Here is a 20,081-nt window from a genome sequence, read left to right on the forward strand (position 1 = left end):
CTGAGGGTTGCAGCCCCCAGCTGTGAGTTTTGCCTGGCTGGTTATCAAAAATAGGGGGGGAACCCATGCAGGGTTTTTTTTAATTATTATTATTTATTTACAGCACAGGAGCAGCTGATGAATACACCCATCATCCGCTCCTGCTCTCACTGTTATTAGCGGTAGCAGGTGTCGGATGATGGGAGCAGTTGTCTCATCAGCTGACACCAGTGACCGGAGGTAAACTGTATACCTCTGATCACAGCTGAGCGCCCCTGCTGTCTTTTGACAGCGTTGGAACCACGGCTCTCTGACCGGCGGGGATGGTTTCAGCGCCGATCAGAAGTGGTGTTTGCCAGGCTATCATGCATATGACAGCGTGTCAAGCACAGTATTGTTGGGTCCCCCCATTCAAGAGAATGGAGTTCGGGTCCGCTCTTCTGGATGACAGGCTGTATGGACACATCATGCAGCCTGCCATCTAAAAGTAGCAGAGCCGAGTGTGAGGTCACATCCGGCTGTCCTTAACTTTTCTGCACCATATATGCTGCAAAAATTCAACCTGCGTATTTGCAGCGTTTTTTCACCATCCATTCAAGTCAATGGGTAAAAACGCTGCAAAAAACACTGAAAAAAACGCTGAAAGAAGTGACATGCTCTATGTAAAAAAAAAAGGCTGCAAAGCACAAAATCCTGATGACAAAAAAAACAATATATGTATGAGATTTATGAATTCTCATAGGCTTTGTTGGTACTGTAAAAAGCAGCTGAAAATTAGCATTAAAAAAACACAGCAAAAACGCCCAGTGTGAACTTACCCATAGGCTGTAATAATGATGATCACTTCCATTAGAAGACCAATTATGATCAGGCTCAAACTGGACCTCAGTTACAAAATGACTCTTGTTGGGCAAATGAGATGCACAAGGGAGTGGAATTGGACTAAAGATGTTGGAAAATATAAGTCTTGTAGATGATAGAAAGTTACAACAAGCAGATAAAAAAAGATAAACATATGTTTTGTATACATTATGTGTTTTGTGACCTAAAAAAATATATTAAAAAAAAAAAAAAAGTTATCTCCTATCCATGGTGGTCGAACCCCGAATGATCCCAAGATCTGGGACCCCATTGTGATTGGAGTGGACACGCACATGCTCCTTCTTTACTCCATTCATTGTTTGTGGGACTGCCGGAGAAAGCCGAGCACTGTCCATTCAGGATGGGGCAGCACAGTCCTGTTGTTGGAGTTCCAGAGCCTTGATCTCAGCAAGTTATTCTCTGTCCTATGAATAGGAGATAACTTGTTGTTTTTTTTCGTAATAACCCTTTAACAGTTGGTTTAATACATTTCTGACAAGTCTGAAGTCATCAGTGTCATTTTCAGTATCCCCTTTACTCCACTTAACACATGAGCCCACAAAAGTGAGACATTGTTTGCTCGGTTAATTTAGAGGGTCCACACAGTAGTGATCACAGTTATTTTCTTTTCATGCCATCAAAACATCTGTCCTAAACAGTCAAGAAAATCCTTTTTCCTAAGAATACATGTCAATGATAAATAGATCATCAAAATCTTCTGCCAGCACCATTAGCTATCAGAAAGTACCGTAGCTTATCGGAATGAGGATGAGCTGCAGTACCAGGCACAGCCACATGTAATGAAGTGCCACCGTGCCTTAAGAATCACTAATGGGGCCTTTGCTGATTTGTGCTGCTCTTGGGGAACCAATCACACTTTGATGGTCTATTCATGATGGATGATGTTTTCATAAAATAAATCACTAGCAACAGCCTAGTTCCCCAGTGGAACAACTCATTTTCCATATCCAATTTTCAGGAACGCTGTGATGATGATATTTTGAATGCGGGAGGATTGTAATAAATAAAGTTTACTGCTGTCCGGTCACATTTTCAGATTTTGACTGGACTTTAGACTTTGTCCTCGATCTAACCAGGGTTCACGTTGCACAAATGTTCTCTTTTTGGGCGGTCTACCTTTCTCAGAAAGTATGCCAAGGAATCTGGGAAAAAAAGTTGCAATGACTCATTTGACCGATTGCCGAAACTTTTGCCCCTCCTTGTGCTCCATTGCATTAAACAGTGGTGTAATTCCTGCTATAGTTAGCAATTTTAACTTTTTCAGGAAAAATAATCTTAACGTCATTGCCAGCTTCTCTATCAGCTTTCATGTAGAAATCCTTTTTCTTCCGGATAAGGTGGCTATACTTGGCGTTGGCTAACCAGGTCTCACACTTCGAAAAGAAAACAATTCCCGTCGTTATGAGGACTATGAGGCAAGTGAGAAGACCAAGGACAATGAAACAAATGATCTGACTTCTGCTGAGGAACGGGTCCATATTGTGGACGGTCTCCTTCATCGTGATCTTTAAGACCTCATGTCCTTGGTGGGGGAAAATCATGTGATGGGGCTGTAAATGAACATGATTTACTACAGTATGGACCTTCTTATTGTTATTCAAGACATCACACATAGCTCCTCTGTATTCAGGGGGACAGGTGCACTGAAATCCTTCAATCTTTGCATGACAGGTCCCACCATGAGCACAGGGATTACTACTACACAATAACTTGACTTCCTTGCAAGACCGACCATTGAATCCCACAGGACATTTGCACTTAAATCCTGTATCAACATCAGTGCAATTCCCACCATTTGCACAAGGGTTTGGTTTGCAGCCATCTTTCTTTATTTCACATTTATTGCCTTCAAAACCTGGAGGGCACTGACACGAAGCTTGGGAAGCAAAGCCATTATGATCTATGCAAGTCCCTCCATTCTTGCAAGGAGACCTATAGAAACATACACAATCACATGAGAAGGGTCAATTAATAATGCTCAACTTTTAAAAATACATTTTCAATTCTTTCCAAGACGAAAGTAGATAGCGGCACTTGGCACTGATAGATCAATATTTTTTTCGATTTATCATGCATGGTCTTGGGTTCAACCACAGAGACACAGCTGTAATGTATGATCACACTTCATCCGGCCATGTGTGGCCTCATACCTGCTGCTCTACGTATTCAAGAGTATGGCAGAACATTTTCCTGATTGTAAAGAACTTGCATGTTCAATAACGGATTTGTATAGCGGACTAATTGTTTTGCCAATGTAGAAGCGGCTACATTCAGATATAATCGCATACACCACCATCTTGTTCTTACAGGTAAGGAAATGAATAACACAAAACGTATACCGTATATACTTGAGTATAAGCTGACCCCCCTAATTTTGCCACAAAAAACTGGGAAAACTTATTGACTCGAATATAAGCCTAGGGTGGAAAATGCAGCAGCTACCGGTGAATTTCAAAAATAAAAATAGATGCTCCATACCGTTCATTATGGCCCCATAGATGCTCCACATAAAGCTGTGCCATATACAATGCTCTGCACCGTTCATTATGGCCCCATAGATGTGCCATAGAAAGCTGTGCCCCATATACAATGCTCTGCACCGTTCATTGTTGCCCCATAGATGTGCCATAGAAAGCTGTGCCCCATATACAATGCTCTGCACCGTTCATTGTTGCCCCATAGATGTGCCATAGAAAGCTGTGCCCCATATACAATGCTCTGCACTGTTCATTGTTGCCCCATAGATGTGCCATAGAAAGCTGTGCCCCATCTATAATGCTGCTGCTGCTGCAATAGAAAAAAAACAACGACATACTCACCTCTCTTGCTTGCAGCTCCTCAGCGTCCCGTCTCGGCGTCTCTCCGCACTGACTGTTCAGGCAGAGGGCGGCGCGCACACTAGTACGTCATCGCGCCCTCTGACCTGAACAGTCAGAGCAAGAGGACGGGAAGACGGAGTGGCGCCCGGCGTGTGGAACGTGGACAGGTAACTATGCCATACTTACCTGCTCCCGGCGTCCCTGGCTCCTTATCCCGGACAGCTGGTCTCCGGGTGCCGCAGCCTCTTCCTCTGTCAGCGGTCACCGTTACCGCTGATTAGAGGAATGAATATGCGGCTCCACCCCTATGGGAGTGGAGTCCATATTCATAACTTTAATGAGCGGTCCCACGTGACCACTGAACAGGGGACGAGCTGCGGCACCGAAGACCGTGGGACAGGCAGGGGGAGCGCCGGGACTAGGTGAGTATGCGACAGTCCTCTCTCCCCCTCACCCGCCGACCCCACCGCCGATCATGACTCGAGTATAAGCCGAGAGGGGCATTTTCAGCCCAAAAATTTGGGCTGAAAATCTCGGCTTATACTCGAGTATATACGGTAACTACTTAGACTCATTCAGTACCATACAATACCGTGTATTTAGTGTCTACATTTACAATTACCTCTCGGTAGCAAGTCCTTGAGCCAGTTAGCATTATGCGAATTCTGCGATATTTTGCCTATAACTAGCACATCCTTTATATTTGTTCTCCGCCTGAATGAAATTATTTCCTTCCTAATAGCGACTACAGATAACAAAGGCTTCCTTTCAATCATGTAACAATGTTTTCTAATAATGAACTTAATTAGGTCACTCACAGAATTGTGTTAGAGCAAAGAAACAAATCTCTTCCCTTTTTCCTTATTTTTTCACTGTAACAAAGATGAACGATCACTTTGAGAAGATTTTTCACATCTTCTCTGGATGACATTAAGTGGGTAGCTCCGTTTGTGTAATATGGAGCTCAAATCGTGGAGTTGCGCTACAAAAGATGCATTACTAGTACTACTGGTAATGCGGCATAGTCGCAAAAATGCCCCAGAGCAAAAATTCCTTAATATGGTAAGGATGATGACCAGCATAATGCACTGGCAAATTAGTCACAGCAGGCTTGTGATAAAAGTTTGTGTGAATAGTGTAATCCACTATTTCAGCCTCCAAATCTAGCAACAGTATTCAACTACCTCCAATTTTACTTGTAAAACCTATAATAGACTGATTTTCATTTGTAGCTGCTTTTCACAAAATTAGAATATCATCAAAAAGTTAATTTATTACAGTTCTTGAATGGAAAACTCAAAACTCATATATTATAAAGAGTCATTACAAACAGAGTGATGTTTTTCAAGTGTTTATTCCTGTTAATGTTGCTGATTATGGCTTATAGCCAATGAAAACCCAAAAGTCATTATCTCAGTAAATTAGAATACTTTATAACACCAGCTTGAAAAATGATTTTAAAATCCGAAATGTTGGCCTACTGAAATGTGTGTTCAGTAAATGCACTCAATATTTGTTCGGGGCTCCTTTTGCATCAATTACTGCATCAATGCGGTGTGGCATGGAGGCGATCAGCCTGTGGCACTGCTGAGGTGTTATGGAAGCCCAGGTTACTTTGATTGCAGCCTTCAGCTCGTCTGCATTGTTGGGTGTGGTGTCTCTCATCTTCCTCTTGACAATACCTCATAGGTTCTCTATGGAGTTAAGGTCAGGTGAGTTGGCTGGCCAATCAAGCACAGTGATACTGTTGTTTGTAAACCAGGTACTGGTACTTTTGGCAGTGTGGACAGGTGCCAAGTCCTGCTGGAGAATGAAATTTCCATCTCCAAAAAGCTTGTCGGCAGAGGGAAGCATGAAGTTCTGTAAAAGTTCCTGGTAGATGGCTGCGCTGACTTTGGTCTTGATAAAACACAGTGGACCTACACCAGCAGATAACATGGCTCCCAAACCATCACTGATTGTGGAAACTTCTGGTGTTGTCCATTGGTCATGAGTGGCTTGACAAAAGGAATGTGAGACTTGTAGCCCATGTTCTCGATACGTCTGTGTGTGGTGGCTCTTGAAGCAATGACTCCAGCAGCAGTCCACCCCTTGTGAATCTCCCCCAAATGTTTGAATGGCCTTTTCTTAACAATCCGTTCAAGGCTGCAGTAATCCCGGTTGCTTGTTCACTTTTTTCTACCACACTTTTTCCTTCCACTCAACTTTCCATTGATATGATTGGATACAGCACTCTGTGAACAGCCAGCTTCTTAAAGGGACTCTGTCACCTGAATTTGGAGGGAACAATTTTCAGCCATAGAGGCGGGGTTTTCGGGTGTTTGATTCACCCTTTCCTTACCCGCTGGCTGCATGCTGGCTGCAATATTGGATTGAAGTTCATTCTCTGTCCTCCGTAGTACATGCCTGCACAAGGCAATCTTGCCTTGCGCAGGCGTGTACTATGGAGGACAGAGAATGAACTTCAATCCAATATTGCAGCCAGCATGCAGCCAGCGGGTAAGGAAAGGGTGAATCAAACACCCGAAAACCCCACCTCTGTGGCTGAAAATTGTTCCCTCCAAATTCAGGTGACAGAGTCCCTTTAAGCAATGACCTTTTGTGGCTTACCTTCCTTGTGGAGAGTGTCAATGACTGCCTTCTGGACATCTGTCAAGTCAGCAGTCTTCCCCATGATTGTGGAGCCTAACAGACTAAAGGACCTTTTAAACGCTTAGGAAACCTTTGCAGGTTTTTTGTTAATTATTCTAATTAACTGAGATAATGACTTTTGGGTTTTCATTGGCTGTAAGCCATAATCATCAACATTACCAGAAATAATCACGTGAAATAGATCACTCTGTTTGTAATGACTCTATATAGTATGAGTTTCACTTTTTGTATTGAAGAACTGAAATAAATTAACTTTTTGATGATATTCTAATTTTGTGAGAAGCACTTTAGATAGTTCACAAAACTCTTTAATTCCTACGATCTCTCTAAAGCCCTCCAAACAATACATACCATGAATATAAATTCAATGAGAAGCAAGAATAACTTAATGTTTCACAAAAGGATAAGATGTATTAAAGGGAATCTGTCTTTAGGATCAACCCTCCTAAGTTGTTTATATGGCAACGCAGGTCAGACACGCAGGAGCCGGTAGCTGACTTAAGCTTGCCTGCTATGGGCAACGCATGACGTCACTGCTATTTGACGCCTATGACTGGCACGCCGATGTCAGCTGCAGGCCTCTGATCGGCTGGCGTGTATTGCATAATACAGATCAGCTGAATATGCATTCTCGGATACACATTTAGCTGAAATGGTACACTGGCGTGAATGGGCCACCATCCTGCACGGGCCTGGTCATGAGCACATCCTCTGCCACTGCGATCATTACTACCCTACTATACACATGTGGTCAAAATTGTTGGTACCCCTCGTTTAATGACAGAAAAACCCACAATGGTCACAGAAATAACTTGATCTAACAAAAGTAATAATCAATAGAAGATCTATGAAAATGAACAAATGAAAGTCAGACATTGCTTTTCTACCATGCTTCCACAGAATTTAAAAAAATAAAACTCATTAAATCGGGTTGGACAGAAATTATGGTACTCTTAACTTAATATTTTGTTGCACAACCTTTTGAGGCAATCACTGCAATCAAACGATTCCTGTAACTGTCAATGAGGCTTCTGCACCTCTCTACAGTTTTTTTGGCCCACTCCTCAAGAGCAAACTGCTCCAGTTGTCTCGTGTTTGAAGGTTGCCTTTTCCAGCCGGCATGTTTCAGCTCTTTCCAAAGATGCTCAATAGGATTTAGGTCAGGGCTCATAGAAGGCCACTTCAGAATAGTCCAATGTTTTGCTCTTAGCCATTCTTGGGTGTTTTTAGCTCTGTGTTTGAGGTCATTTCCTGCTGCAAGACACATGACCTGCGAGTGAGATCAAGTTTTCTTACACTGGGTAGCACATTTCTCTCTACAATCCCTTGATAGTCTTGAGATTTCATTGTACCCTGCACAAATTCTAGACACCCTGTGCCAGATGTAGCAAAGCAGCGCCAGAACATAAGAGCCCCCTCCATGTTTTACAGTAGGGACATTGTTCTTTTCTTGATATGCTTCATTTTTCCGTCTGTGAACATAGAGCTCATGTGCCTTGCTAAACAGTTCTATTTTTGTCTCATCTGTCCATAGGACATTATCCCAGAAGCTTTGTGGCTTGTCAACATGTAGTTTGGCAAATTCCAGTCTGGCTTTTTTATGAGTTTTTTCAACAATGGTGTCCTCCTTGGTCATCTCCCATGAAGTCCATTTTGACTCATAGAACGATGGATGGTGTGATCTGACACTGATGTTATTTGAGCTTGAAGTTCACCTTTAATCTGTTTAGAAGTTTTCTGGGCTCTTTTGCTACCATTCGTATTATCTGTCTCTTTGATTTGTCATAAATTTTTCTCCTGTGGCCACGTCCAGGGAGGTTGGCTACAGTCCCATGGATCTTACATTTCTGAACAATATGTGCAACTGTAATCACAGGAACATCAAGCTGCTTGGAGATGGTCGTATAACTTTTACCTTTATCATGTTTGTCTATAAGAGACAACTCTTTCTGTCACTTCCTCTGGTCCATGTTGAGTGTGACACACACCATGTCACCAAACAGCGCAGTGAGTATCTGTAGCCCTATATACAGGCCCACTCACTGATTCCAAGATTGTAAACACCTGTGATGCTAGTTAGTGGACACACCTTGATTTAGCATGTCCCTTTTGAGGTAAATATATTTTTATTAAAGAGAAGAGAATTTTACAAGAAAAACAGTAACTACGACAATGATCAAAGTACTTTTCCTTATAATATACAATTCGAGAAGAGTAACACAAAAAACACTCGTTCACAAACCTTGCATAAATCTTACATAAAAGAGAGAAAAAAAAAAAAAAATTAGAGGGAGTAAACCCTCTAGAATGACTACGGTAACTTTAACATATAAGCAATAACTCCTTGCCCCCGCAACAGGCGAGCACTTTCAATACCGTAAATACAAGAAAGCATACCTAAAATCAGTTTGCCCATGTCCCCTAGAGCGAGACATGCACGCAAATAGTATCATTATAAAAGTAACTGGTAAATCATGGTACAGGGGGGAGCCCAAGTAGGTGGGGCTCAAGAAAAGAAATATAAAATGAGAACACGAAAAGAAGAGAAGAGTAGCTTAGTAATCAACTATAGAATAGACAGGCGTATTCAGGTAAACAGGTCAGGGAAACGAGCAGAATCTTTAAATAGAATCCATTCAGTCCAGATACCTAAAAAGGAGACCCTTGTCTGTGAAAGGTCTGCATCAATTTCCTCCATCCTAAAGATGGTTTCAAATTCTGAAAACCACTCCACAACATCGGGGGGAACCGGGTCTCGCCATCGGCGGGGGATCACCATCCTAGCAGCCGCTAGGCAAAATTTAAGGATGTCCTTTTTTATGGAATCCCACCGAACCGGGAATCATGGAGAGCAATGCTATCTCCGGAGTACCAATGATGTGCTTGCCTGTGATCAAACCATAATTTCGGAACACTTGGTCCCAGAATGTTCTAATCAAGGGGCAGCCCCACCAGATATGCAAAAGGGAGCCAATGCCATTTCCACACCTCCAGCAGCAGTTTGAAATTGAGGGAGAAAATTTGTGTAACCTGTCAGGAGTGAGGTACCACCTATATTGCAGTTTATACCCCTTCTCCGAGGCCTCACTGGAACTCGGGAGTTTATGGTTCATCAGGAAGCAACGCTCCCATTCCTCATCCGACAAAGTCCGCCCAAAATCCTTCTCCCAAGCAGACTGGAAATAGCGCCTTATGTCAGAGTCAGGTGTTGAAAAAATTGAGTAGAGGGAAGAGATTCCCCTGCTCGGGGCGTCTCCACCGGCAAACAACAGTTCCAAGGGAGAGAGTCTACAGTTCGAACCCCCTGGCAAATTCAAAGAGGCCAGGAAGGACCGGACCTGCAAGTACTCCCACCAAAGAAGTTTAGTGGAGGGAGATTGGGTTAGCATGTCCCTTTTGTCACATTATTTTCAGGGGTACCATCATTTCTGTCCAGGCCTATTTCATGAGTTTTATGTTGTTTTTTTTTAAATTCTGTGGAAACATGGTTGAAAAGCAATGTCTGACTTTAATTTGTTCATTTTCATAGATCTTTTATTTATTATTACTTTTGTCAGATTCAAGTTATTTCTGTGACCATTGTGGGGTTTTCTGTCATTAAACGAGGGGTACCAACAATTTTGACCATGTGCGTAATACTGCTCCCATGTGCAAGAATATAGCTAATATAAAACTGCCCCTATGTACAGGAATATAACTACTATACTGCCTTTATGGACATAAACTTATTTATGAAGAATTTGGAAACGTTTGTCCACGGTTTTCTAGGTAAAGAAGAGCCCTGTTAATGTTTCTCTTATATAAACCACCTCCAGATTCTGGCTCAGAGATCAGTCAGGGATATTTTTAGCTATTTAGAAGGACAGTAGACATTTTAATTGGATCTGAATTGCAAATGTCTGAACAGCTAATGAGACAAGCAGAACCCTCATTCCTTGATCAGGAGACAGCTGCTTGTATTTTTATATTCATGTTATGAACATATCCTGCCGAGTCCTCCACCATGTAGAACATTAAGGCCACGTCCTGGAGATTCATGAACCTGACAAACATTATAATCCCAGCAGTGAAGTCTTGTGCTGACAGTGAAGGCAGCGGTGCTTGTTTGTGGCAGTTTTCGCCTGCTCTTCTACTTATGCACTAGGATCTCGAGGTGTCAAACATGTGGTGTGAAATATCTCACCACAGCTCACTGCAGAGACAACCCTCTGTGGTTTGGTGGCATAACCTTTCCAGCTGCAGATTTTAATTTAAAGGTGATCACTTACCCAATTATATTGCAGGGTCCCCTTTTAACCAAGCAGTTTTTTCCTGTAAATCCTGGAGCACATAGGCAGATGTAGCCACCGTCACCCGTTTCGATGCAGGTTGAGTTACTGGAACAGGGAACTGCAGCACATGGATGGATATCTGTGGGAAATATACACGGGTTACATTTCTGACACTGCTCCAGTTACATGAAGTGACTATTCTCCATTCACAACCAAAGCTGCATTTTTTGCAATTTGATTCCATTTGCTATATTTGTCCTAGATGCCCACACCTGTGGATGAAGAGCGGACACTGAAAGCAAATAGCTGCTGTTCAAGAGCTGTCTATAGTTCCATTCACATCATGGCACACAATAAAAACACGCTGTATGCAGAGGAGAACATCACAGTGCATCTCATACAGATCTCCAGCAAGCCTAACCCCACAGATGGAAATCTCTGTCCCCATCAGAAAACCGTGCCCACCAAAAATGCCAGGCCCTGCACTCATTTCAAAGGACTTCAAGCTTTTCCTTCTATAACTATCTCTGTGACTGCCCCCCGCCTCTCCTGTAAGCCCCTTTGCTGCCGCACTAATTGTACAGACTATATATACAGCATGTCTACCCCAGAGATGGAGAGCAGCTCTACGGGTGCAGAGCTAGCAGTCACAATCTAGCCCTGGTACGTAGGCCGCATGCACACGGTCAGTACTGGGTCAGTATTTTACCTCAGTATTTGTAGCCAAAACCAGGAGTGGAAGAAACAGAGGAAAAGTATAATAGAAACATATCACCACTTCTGCATTTATCACCCACTCCTGGTTTTGGGTTACAAATACTGATGTAAAATACTGAACGTGTGAACGTGGCCTAAAGGTTTGTGAAGACACCACTATTATAAATGATATAGGATAGCGGTAGGGGGACTTATTTTGTATTTGGACCCAAGATCTTCAAATCACACACCTCATTACACCCCTTCCTTAGAAGTGGCAAGAATTGTTGTATATATGTCCCCAAAGACGGGACTTGAGTAACCAACACAATACAGTGAGCGGTGTGATGGACAAAATATGCATTTCACATATTACATCAAAAATATAATGTATGCACAAAGTCCTAGGAGGAAATAGTAAAAATATAAATGCAGTCTCAACTGCAGATGGCGCTCTTGTCATAGTTCTTTTGCTTTTCACTAGTTTTTATTTTCTCATGAGGCGCACCACCTGTACAGGGGTTATTTATTGCTAATGGGTTGATCAATAAGACCTGATAATTAGATTAGCCAGCCATTGAAAATACGTAACACTACATTAACCCCTTAACTAACCTTCAGGCCATTTTCTGTTTTAATTTTTTGCTCCCCTTATTCTCAGAGCCATAACTTTTTTATTTTTCAGTCAATATAGCCAAGTGAGGGCTTGTTTTTTGTGGAACGAGTTGTACTTTTACCCCTTCAAGACGCAGCCCTTTTTCGTTTTTGCATTTTCTTTTTCGCTCCCCTCCTTCCCAGAGCCATAACTTTTTTATTTTTCCGTCAATATGGCCAATGGTCAATATGTGAGGGCTTATTTTTGGGGGGACTAATTGTACTTTTGAACATCACCATTGGTTTTACCATGTCTTGTACTAGAAAAGGGAAAAAAATTCCAAGTGTGGTGAAATTGCAAAAAAAGTGCAATCCCATACTTGTTTTCGTTTGGCTTTTTTGCTAGGCTCACTAAATGCTAAAACTGACCTGCCATTATGATTCTCCAGGTCATTACGAGTTCATAGACACCAAACATGTCTAGGCTATTTTTTATCTAAGTGGTGAAAAAAATTCAAAACTTTGCTAAAAAAAAAAAATTGCGCCATTTTCCGATACCCGTAGTGTTTCCATTTTTCGGGATTTCGGGTCAGGTGAGGGCTTATTTTTTGCATTCCAAGCTGATGTTTTTAATGACACCACTTTTGTGCAGATACGTTCTTTTGATCACCCGTTATTGCATTTAAATGCAATGTCGCGGCAACCAGAAAAATGTAATTCTGGCGTTTTGATTTTTTTTCTCACTACGCCGTTTAATGATCAGGTTAATCCTTTTTTTATTGATAGATCGGGCGATTCTGAACACGGCAATACTAAATATGTGTAGGTTTGAAATTTTTTTATTGTTTTATTTTGAATGGGGCAATTTTTTCATATTTTTTCAAACATTTTTTCTTCCTTTTGCCATGCTTCAATAGCCTCCATGGGAGGCTAGAAGCTGGCATAGCCTGATAGGCTCTGCTGCATAGCAGCAATCATCAGATCGCTGCTATGTAGCTGAAATGCAGGCTTGCTATAAGTTCCGACCACAGGGTGGCACTCACAGCAAGCCGGCATCAACAACCATAGAGGTCTCAAGGAGACCTTAGGTTGTCATGCCGACACATCGCTGACCCCTGATCATGTGACGGGGGTCGGCGATGCGAGCATTTCCGGCCGCGTGGCCGGAAGCGGTAGTTAAATGTCGCTGTCAGCGTTTGACAGCGGCATTTAACTAGTTAATAGCGGCAGGTGGATCGCAATTCCACCTGCCGCTATTGCGCGCACATGTCAGCTGTACAAAACAGCTGACATGTCACAACTTTGATGTGGGCTCAGCGCCAGAGCCCACATCAAAGGGGGAGACACGACATGCGTGGTACTAGTACGGCGCATGTCATGAAGGGGTTATACGACACCATTGATTTTAACATATCGGGTACTGTAAAATAGGAAAAAAATTGCAAAAAAAAGTGCAATTCCACAACTGTTTTTTTTCACTAAATACTAAAACTGACCTACCATTATGTTTCTCCAGGTCATTGCAAATACAGACACAAAGCATGTATAGGTTTGAAAAAAAAAAAGAAAAAAAAGTGCCATTTTCCGTGACCCATAGCGTCTCCACTTTTCGTGATTTGGGGCTGGGTGAGGGCTTATATTTTGCTGACGTTTTTATTGATACCATATTGCTGTAGATACGTTCTTTTGATTGCCCGTTATTGCATTTTATTGCAATGAAGCGGTGCCCAAAAAAATTTAATTCTGGCGTTTCAAATTTTTTCTCGTTATGCCATTTAGTGATCGGGTTAATTCTTTTTTTTTATTGATAGATCGGGCGACTCTGAATGCGGCGATACTAAATATGTGTTTATTTGATTTTATTTTGAATGGGGCGAAAGGGGGGGGATTTGAACTTTTATTTATTTAAAAAAAAAAACATTTTTGTTTTACTTTTTGCATGCTTCAATAGTTTGCCTGGGAGACAAGAAGCTGCAGTTGTCCAATCGGCTCTGCTACATACAGGCGATGATCAGATCGCCTGTGTGTAGCAGAAATGCTCACTTGCTATGAGCGTGGTGGACCAGGGGGCGGGAGTCATAGCAATGAAAACCACAGAGGTCTGCTGCAGACCTCTGGTTGTAATGCCGACCCATCGGTGACCTGCGATCATGTGACGGGGTCACTGATGGGTGGAGTCAGTGACATGCTTCCTATAAGCGCCAGTTAAATGCTGCTGTCATAGATTGACAGCGTAATTTCTCTAGTTAACAGCCACGGGTGGAACACAATTCCACCTGCAGCTGTTGCAGGCACATGTCAGCTGTATAGATCAGCTGTCAAGTGCCCAGAAAGGTGTGGCCTCAGCGTTGGAGCCTGCACCAAACTAGGGGAGTCAGACATCGGCATACTATTACTCCACATGTCGGAAAGTGGTTAAAAGGGTTGAGAAATTTACTTTGATTTTCACTACTCTTCTACTTCAGGTGTCTTGAAATTCCACATTACATTGCAGTTCTGTGCTTGAAATCTGAATATCTGGTTTATCCAAGTGATTGAAAGGTATTCACTTTGATTGTGATCACTACGTTATGATTAGTCATCTACTGGATAGGTTCTAAGTGTGTGATTGCAGGTGGCAGTTGGGCATGCACGGTGCCATTGCCATACCATTTATCACTTATGGGTCCAATGGAGACAAGCGCTCAGCTATCTTCATCAATTCCCTAAAGATTGTGACTGCAGACTTGCGAATTCTCATATTGTGTGCACTGCGCGGTGTTGCAATTCCCCAGCTCTGTGAGCGCACGGACATGTGACCAAAAGTATGTGATTTGCATATTTCTGGCAACATTATGACTAGAACTATTTGTCCCCTCTCAATGTACTTATATTGAGTGAGGCCCCATACGTCTAGTCGGCACATGACCAGATGTATGCAAATCTCATATTTGTAGTCTTGTGCCCCCGTTTCTGACACTGGCACTGGAGAATTTCTAGGGCACATGCCGTGAGGAACTCTGCGAAGATGTATTCGCAAAAGGGAGACCGAAGCTAAAGCCCACCTTACAGAAGACCAGCTTACATAGAACATAACTTCGAAAAAAAACTAAAAAAAACAGCCTTACCAACTCCAGGTCAGATTACCAATGCACTAGCGGGATGCAGGAGACCCCCATGATAAAGGCGGGGGGCAGCACAGGGGCAAAACACTGATGGAGCAACCACTCACACACCCACCAATACATAGAGGGGGTGTTTGCCTAGTATTAAAATGCACACAGATGAGGCACCAGTCACACACGTATGTATAGTGCACAGTATCTGACTTACAGCCTATTGATGACGTCCATACCATTAGATCAGGCGGGCTGCCCAGCACTATATAAGTGCACCTCACAAGACTGACATGCCAAATCACCCAACCAACAGTAAAAGACCTGGCTGCATCCCGTTAAAAAATAAAGAAATGTGCAAAAAAAATATGAAAGATGATATATAAAATACATGAAGTATTGGCCAATATACGCAAGCTCGCAACCCACTTCATGGGCCCTCATACTCAGTTCCTACCCTAAATTCAAAAAGGGCTCAGATAAGGACATGACTTTAAGAAAAACCACACAAGAAACATGGGGGTCTTCCAAAGCTGCCTTTTCTGTGTTTTTCCCCTTTCAGAACAATTCTTTGACAGATGACTCTCTCCCCCATACTGATGAAAACTCCTGCATAATCTACAAGCCAGAATCCTCTAACGGCGGCTTATTTCCCCACCAAACAATCATTGGTCAGAGGAGGTGTTGTGAGACCACCTTACACTTCAGGCCAATCCTGCTGAAATCGGTGGGTTTGTCAGTCTTTTATTTAGAATGGTGGCCATGAATGTCATGTCCTTGCTGGTGCCACTGCAGAGCTTCTGCTGGAGCAGACACCCATCACATAGCCCGTAGATAGAGAATAGTTGCCATCTTTAGGCCACTGTCGATCTGCTGTCTTTCACCCATGATCCTTGTCAAAATGTTTGGAATTTGACGGTGGCCTCTTTACGTGAAGCTCTCTCCATCATTTATATATATTGCAGATCAAGCAAATTAGACTAAGCAATTTTTTTATGAAAAGAGAGAGCAGCGCCTGCACAGCAATTTTTAAAACTGAGCATTTTTACAAATTTCCCCTGTGTAAAAATGACAAGCACCAATGTTGCAGTGGCTGCCAATCCAGCCTTTGTTACAGAAACACTGCCAGGGCTTATCACAGCTTCCATGGACACAACCAGGGAATGGGATGCACTGGTCACAGAATGGCCCTTTCCAGCCTGCATGACACCTGTAAAAAAACAACAAAGAATTAATTTAATGAGATTTAATTTGTGTGGGGAGATTTGGAGAGGGGATGGGGAGGTTTAATGTGTGTGAGGAGATTTGGAGTGGAGATACGGAGATTTAATGTGGGGGGATTTAGATTGGGGACAAGGAGATTTAAGGTGTGTGGGGAAATTTGGAGTGGAGATGCGGATATTTAATGTGGGGCGGGGGAGATTTGGAGTGGAGAAGCGGAGATTTAATGTGTGTGGGGACATTTGGAGTGGAGAAGCGGAGATTTAATGTGTGTGGGGACATTTGGAGAGGGGTTGGGGAGGTTTAATGTGTGTGAGGAGATTTGGAGTGGAGATGCGGATATTTAATGCGGGGCGGGGGAGATTTGGATGGGGGGCGGGGGAGATTTAATGTGTGTGGGGAGATTTGGAGTGGAGAAGCGGAGATTTAATGTGTGTGGGGACATTTGGAGAGGGGTTGGGGAGGTTTAATGTGTGTGAGGAGATTTGGAGTGGAGATGCGGAGATTTAATGTGGGGGGATTTAGATTGGGGACGAGGAGATTTAAGGTGTGTGGGGAGATTTGGAGTGGAGATGCGGAGATTTAATGTGGGGGGGGAATTTGGATTGGGGACAAGGAGATTTAATGTGTGTGGGGAGATTTGAAGTGGGGATGGGAAGATTTAATGTGTGTGGGGACGTTTGGGGTGGGAATGGGGAGATTTAATGTGTGGGGGGAGATTTGGAATGGGGATGGAGGATTTAATGTGTGGGGGAGGTTTGGGGTGGGAATGGGGAGAGTTAATGTGTGGTGGAGATTTGAATTAGGGATGGGAAGATTTAATGTGTGGGGGGAGATTTGGAATGGGGATGGAGGATTTAATGTGTGGGGGAAATTTGGAGTGGAGATGCGGAGATTTAATGTGAGGGGATTTAGATTGGGGACGAGGAGATTTAAGGTGTGTGGGGAGATTTGGAGTGGAGATGCGGAGATTTAATGTGGGGGGGGAGATTTGGATGGGGTCGAGGAGTTTTAATGTGTGTGGGGAGATTTGAAGTGTGGATGGGGAGATTTCATGTGTGTGGGGAGGTTTGGGGTGGGAATGGGGAGATTTAATGTGTGGGGGGAGATTTGGATTGGGGATGGGAAGATTTAATGTGTAGGGGGAGATTTGGAATGGGGATGGAGGATTTAATGTGTGGGGGGAGGTTTGGGGTGGGAATTAGAAGATTTAATGTGTGGGGGAGATTTGGATTTGGGATGGGAAGATTTAATGTGTGGGGGGAGATTTGGAGTGGGAATGGAGGATTTAATGTGTGGGGGATTTCAGGACACAAAATGACAAGCAAAGGGGGAGATTCAGGGCATGTATGGGGGAATTGGTGCAGACACAGTATGGTGAGTGTGGGGGATGGGTGCAGACAGTATGAGGAGCAAACGGGGGAATGTATGTGAACACAGTATGAGTAGCGATGTTAAAAATGTACAGTATATGGAGACAGTATGGGGAGTGAGGGAGTTGGGATGTGTGCAGGCGCAGTATGTGGAGTTGGGGTATGTGTGAGCAGGCAGTATAGAGAGTGAGGGGGTCAATATATGAGGAGACAGTATGGTGAACATGGGGATGTGAGAGGAGACAGTATGAAGAGGAAGGGGAATAGTGTGAGGAGACAGTATGGGGGAGAAAAGTGAGTGGGCACAGAATAGAGACTGAGTAGTGGGGGCATAGCATGGGAGGACAGTGTCAGGGCACAGCCAGGAGGGGATAGTATACCAAGGAAGGGGAGTGTGATTACAGGGTACAGTATAGAGACTGTGCCCTATAGGCAGGACACAGTGTGAGAGGACAGTGTGAAGAGAGGTCCCAGTATGGAAAGGAGAGGGCAGTGTGAAGAGCATGTACCATAAGAGGTACAGTGGGGGTCATAGTTTGTGCTGGGAATATAGTGAGGGGTAATTATTTATTCAAGGGCTCAGCGTAGGACAGATATTTTTATTTGGGAGCATTATGATGACACTGCTTTCTTTAAGGGCATTATGTTGGGTTGTGCTGCACAAGACCGGAGAAGATGGAAGTTTGCAGAGACAGCTGTGGATGAGAAAACTCATCATTGGGTCTGGACAAGATGAAGAAATGAAGGAGAACGACTCCAGAGATGACGTCATCTGTCAGGTACCTGGATGTAAATGTTATTTGTGATACTCATGAATTCTCATATTTTTATTTATGTTAGGAGCATTAAAGGGGTTGTCCATGCTTGTGATGACTCTGCAGTCATTCTGTGTGACTGCAGACTTCTGAATTCTCACAGTTCTCACTGCACGCTGTCAGGATTCTCTCGTGCTGGCGATTTACATACGTGCCGTCACATGCTGACTAAACATGTGGGGCTCACTCAATGAAAATGAACTGAGCGAGGTCAAACATCTCTAGTCGGAATGTGGCCAGAAGTGTCCAAATAGCTTGCTTGTGCTGACATGACTGTCCACACTTGCCTCTGGCAAGGGAGAATCCTAAAGGTGTGCAGTGCATTCGCTGTGCCAATTCAGAAGCTGCAGTGTTGAGATTCACAACACTGCCGAGATTCAGCTCTGCAGGTTCCAGCAGTCATCACATGGACACTTCACTCATATGTGATTTTCATACGTATGGTCATGTGACAACGAGCTTCTCTTCTGCTTCTCTCAGATTATCACTGAACATTGAGAGCAGTAGGGAGAGCAGCTCGTCGGCACCTGAGTAAGGCCTCTTTCACATATCCTTGTCTCCAGTAAGTGCGGTGACAGTTTTCACAAGTACCGGAGACACTGATACATGTAGACCCATTCAAATGAATGGGTCTGTGCACATGTCAGTGTGTTTCCACGGACTGTGTGCCATGTGCCCACATGTAGACATGTCTGTTTTTTACCATCAGCACGGGTGGCAAAATGTTCCGCACACATGCACTTGGAGAACACACATTGATGTCATCCATGTGACACACATCGGCACTGGAGAAGAAGCGCTACAATAAGCGCTGTTCCCCGGCGACAGGTGCTGAAGATGGCTCTCATCATTCTCCCCTGTTCTGCCAGCAATCGGCGCAAGCAGGGGAGAATGATGAGAGTTAGATTAAAGTCAGAACGATGACAGCAGGTGAGGGCTTTTGGGACTATTACTCCCATCATCCGACACCTGCTGCCGCTAATGACAGTGACAGCAGGAGCGGATGATCAGGGTATTCCTCACCTGCCGCCTGCGATATAACTACCGTATTTCACGGACTATAAGACGCACCGGACCATAAGACGCACCCCAAATTTGGGGTGAAAATTGCAGAAAAAAAGATTTTTTATAAGATGGGGGTCCGTCTTATTGTCCGAATTTACAGTATCTTACCTGTGGGCTGGCGGTGGCAGAGCAGGGTCACAGGAGGCATGGTGTCGGCAGAGGTGGGGTGAGGCGGTACGGCGTGCACCTGAGCAGGGTCCCTTCCTGCTTAGGTGGGCGACGCCACGGCCTGGTGTCCATGGGAGGGTGGCAGCAGTGGTTACCGGCAGAGGTGTTGGGATGAGGAGGCACAGTGAGAGGTATGGCGTGAGAGGGGTCCGGGTGAATCCTGTTGTTACCGTGGTGGCAGAGGTGTGGAGACGAGGAGGCGCAGTGAGCGGGGTCCCTTTCCCTGGTGAGGTGATGCAGCAGCCCCGGTAATGCAGCAGAGCCGGGTGAATCCTGTGGTTACCGTGGTGGCAGAGGTGTGGAGATGAGGAGGCGCAGTGAGCGGGGTCCCTTTCCCCGGTGAGGTGATGCAGCAGCCCCGGTAATGCAGCAGGGCCGGGTGAATCCTGTTGTTATCGGTGCGCGCGGCCATCTTCCTGAGGCCGCGCGTTCGCAGATGGAGCTCTGCTGC

General features: G+C 44.0%; 1 protein-coding gene across 1 annotated transcript in view; it reads right to left on the reverse strand.

Annotated features, from left to right (window-relative positions):
* Positions 1–1,355: 1,355 nt before the first annotated feature.
* The window catches only part of DLK1 (delta like non-canonical Notch ligand 1), a 53,240-nt gene continuing 34,514 nt past the window's right edge, over positions 1,356–20,081 (reverse strand). Inside the window, exons 5-7 of the mRNA XM_077269275.1 lie at positions 16,068–16,198; positions 10,601–10,742; positions 1,356–2,793 (exon numbers count right to left, since the gene is read on the reverse strand). Coding sequence (XP_077125390.1) covers positions 2,076–2,793; positions 10,601–10,742; positions 16,068–16,198 — 991 coding nt within the window. The 3' untranslated portion in view covers positions 1,356–2,075. The remainder of the gene's footprint in view (positions 2,794–10,600; positions 10,743–16,067; positions 16,199–20,081) is intronic.

Source organism: Ranitomeya variabilis, chromosome 1, assembly GCF_051348905.1.
Source record: "Ranitomeya variabilis isolate aRanVar5 chromosome 1, aRanVar5.hap1, whole genome shotgun sequence".
Taxonomy (NCBI): Eukaryota; Metazoa; Chordata; class Amphibia; order Anura; family Dendrobatidae; genus Ranitomeya; species Ranitomeya variabilis.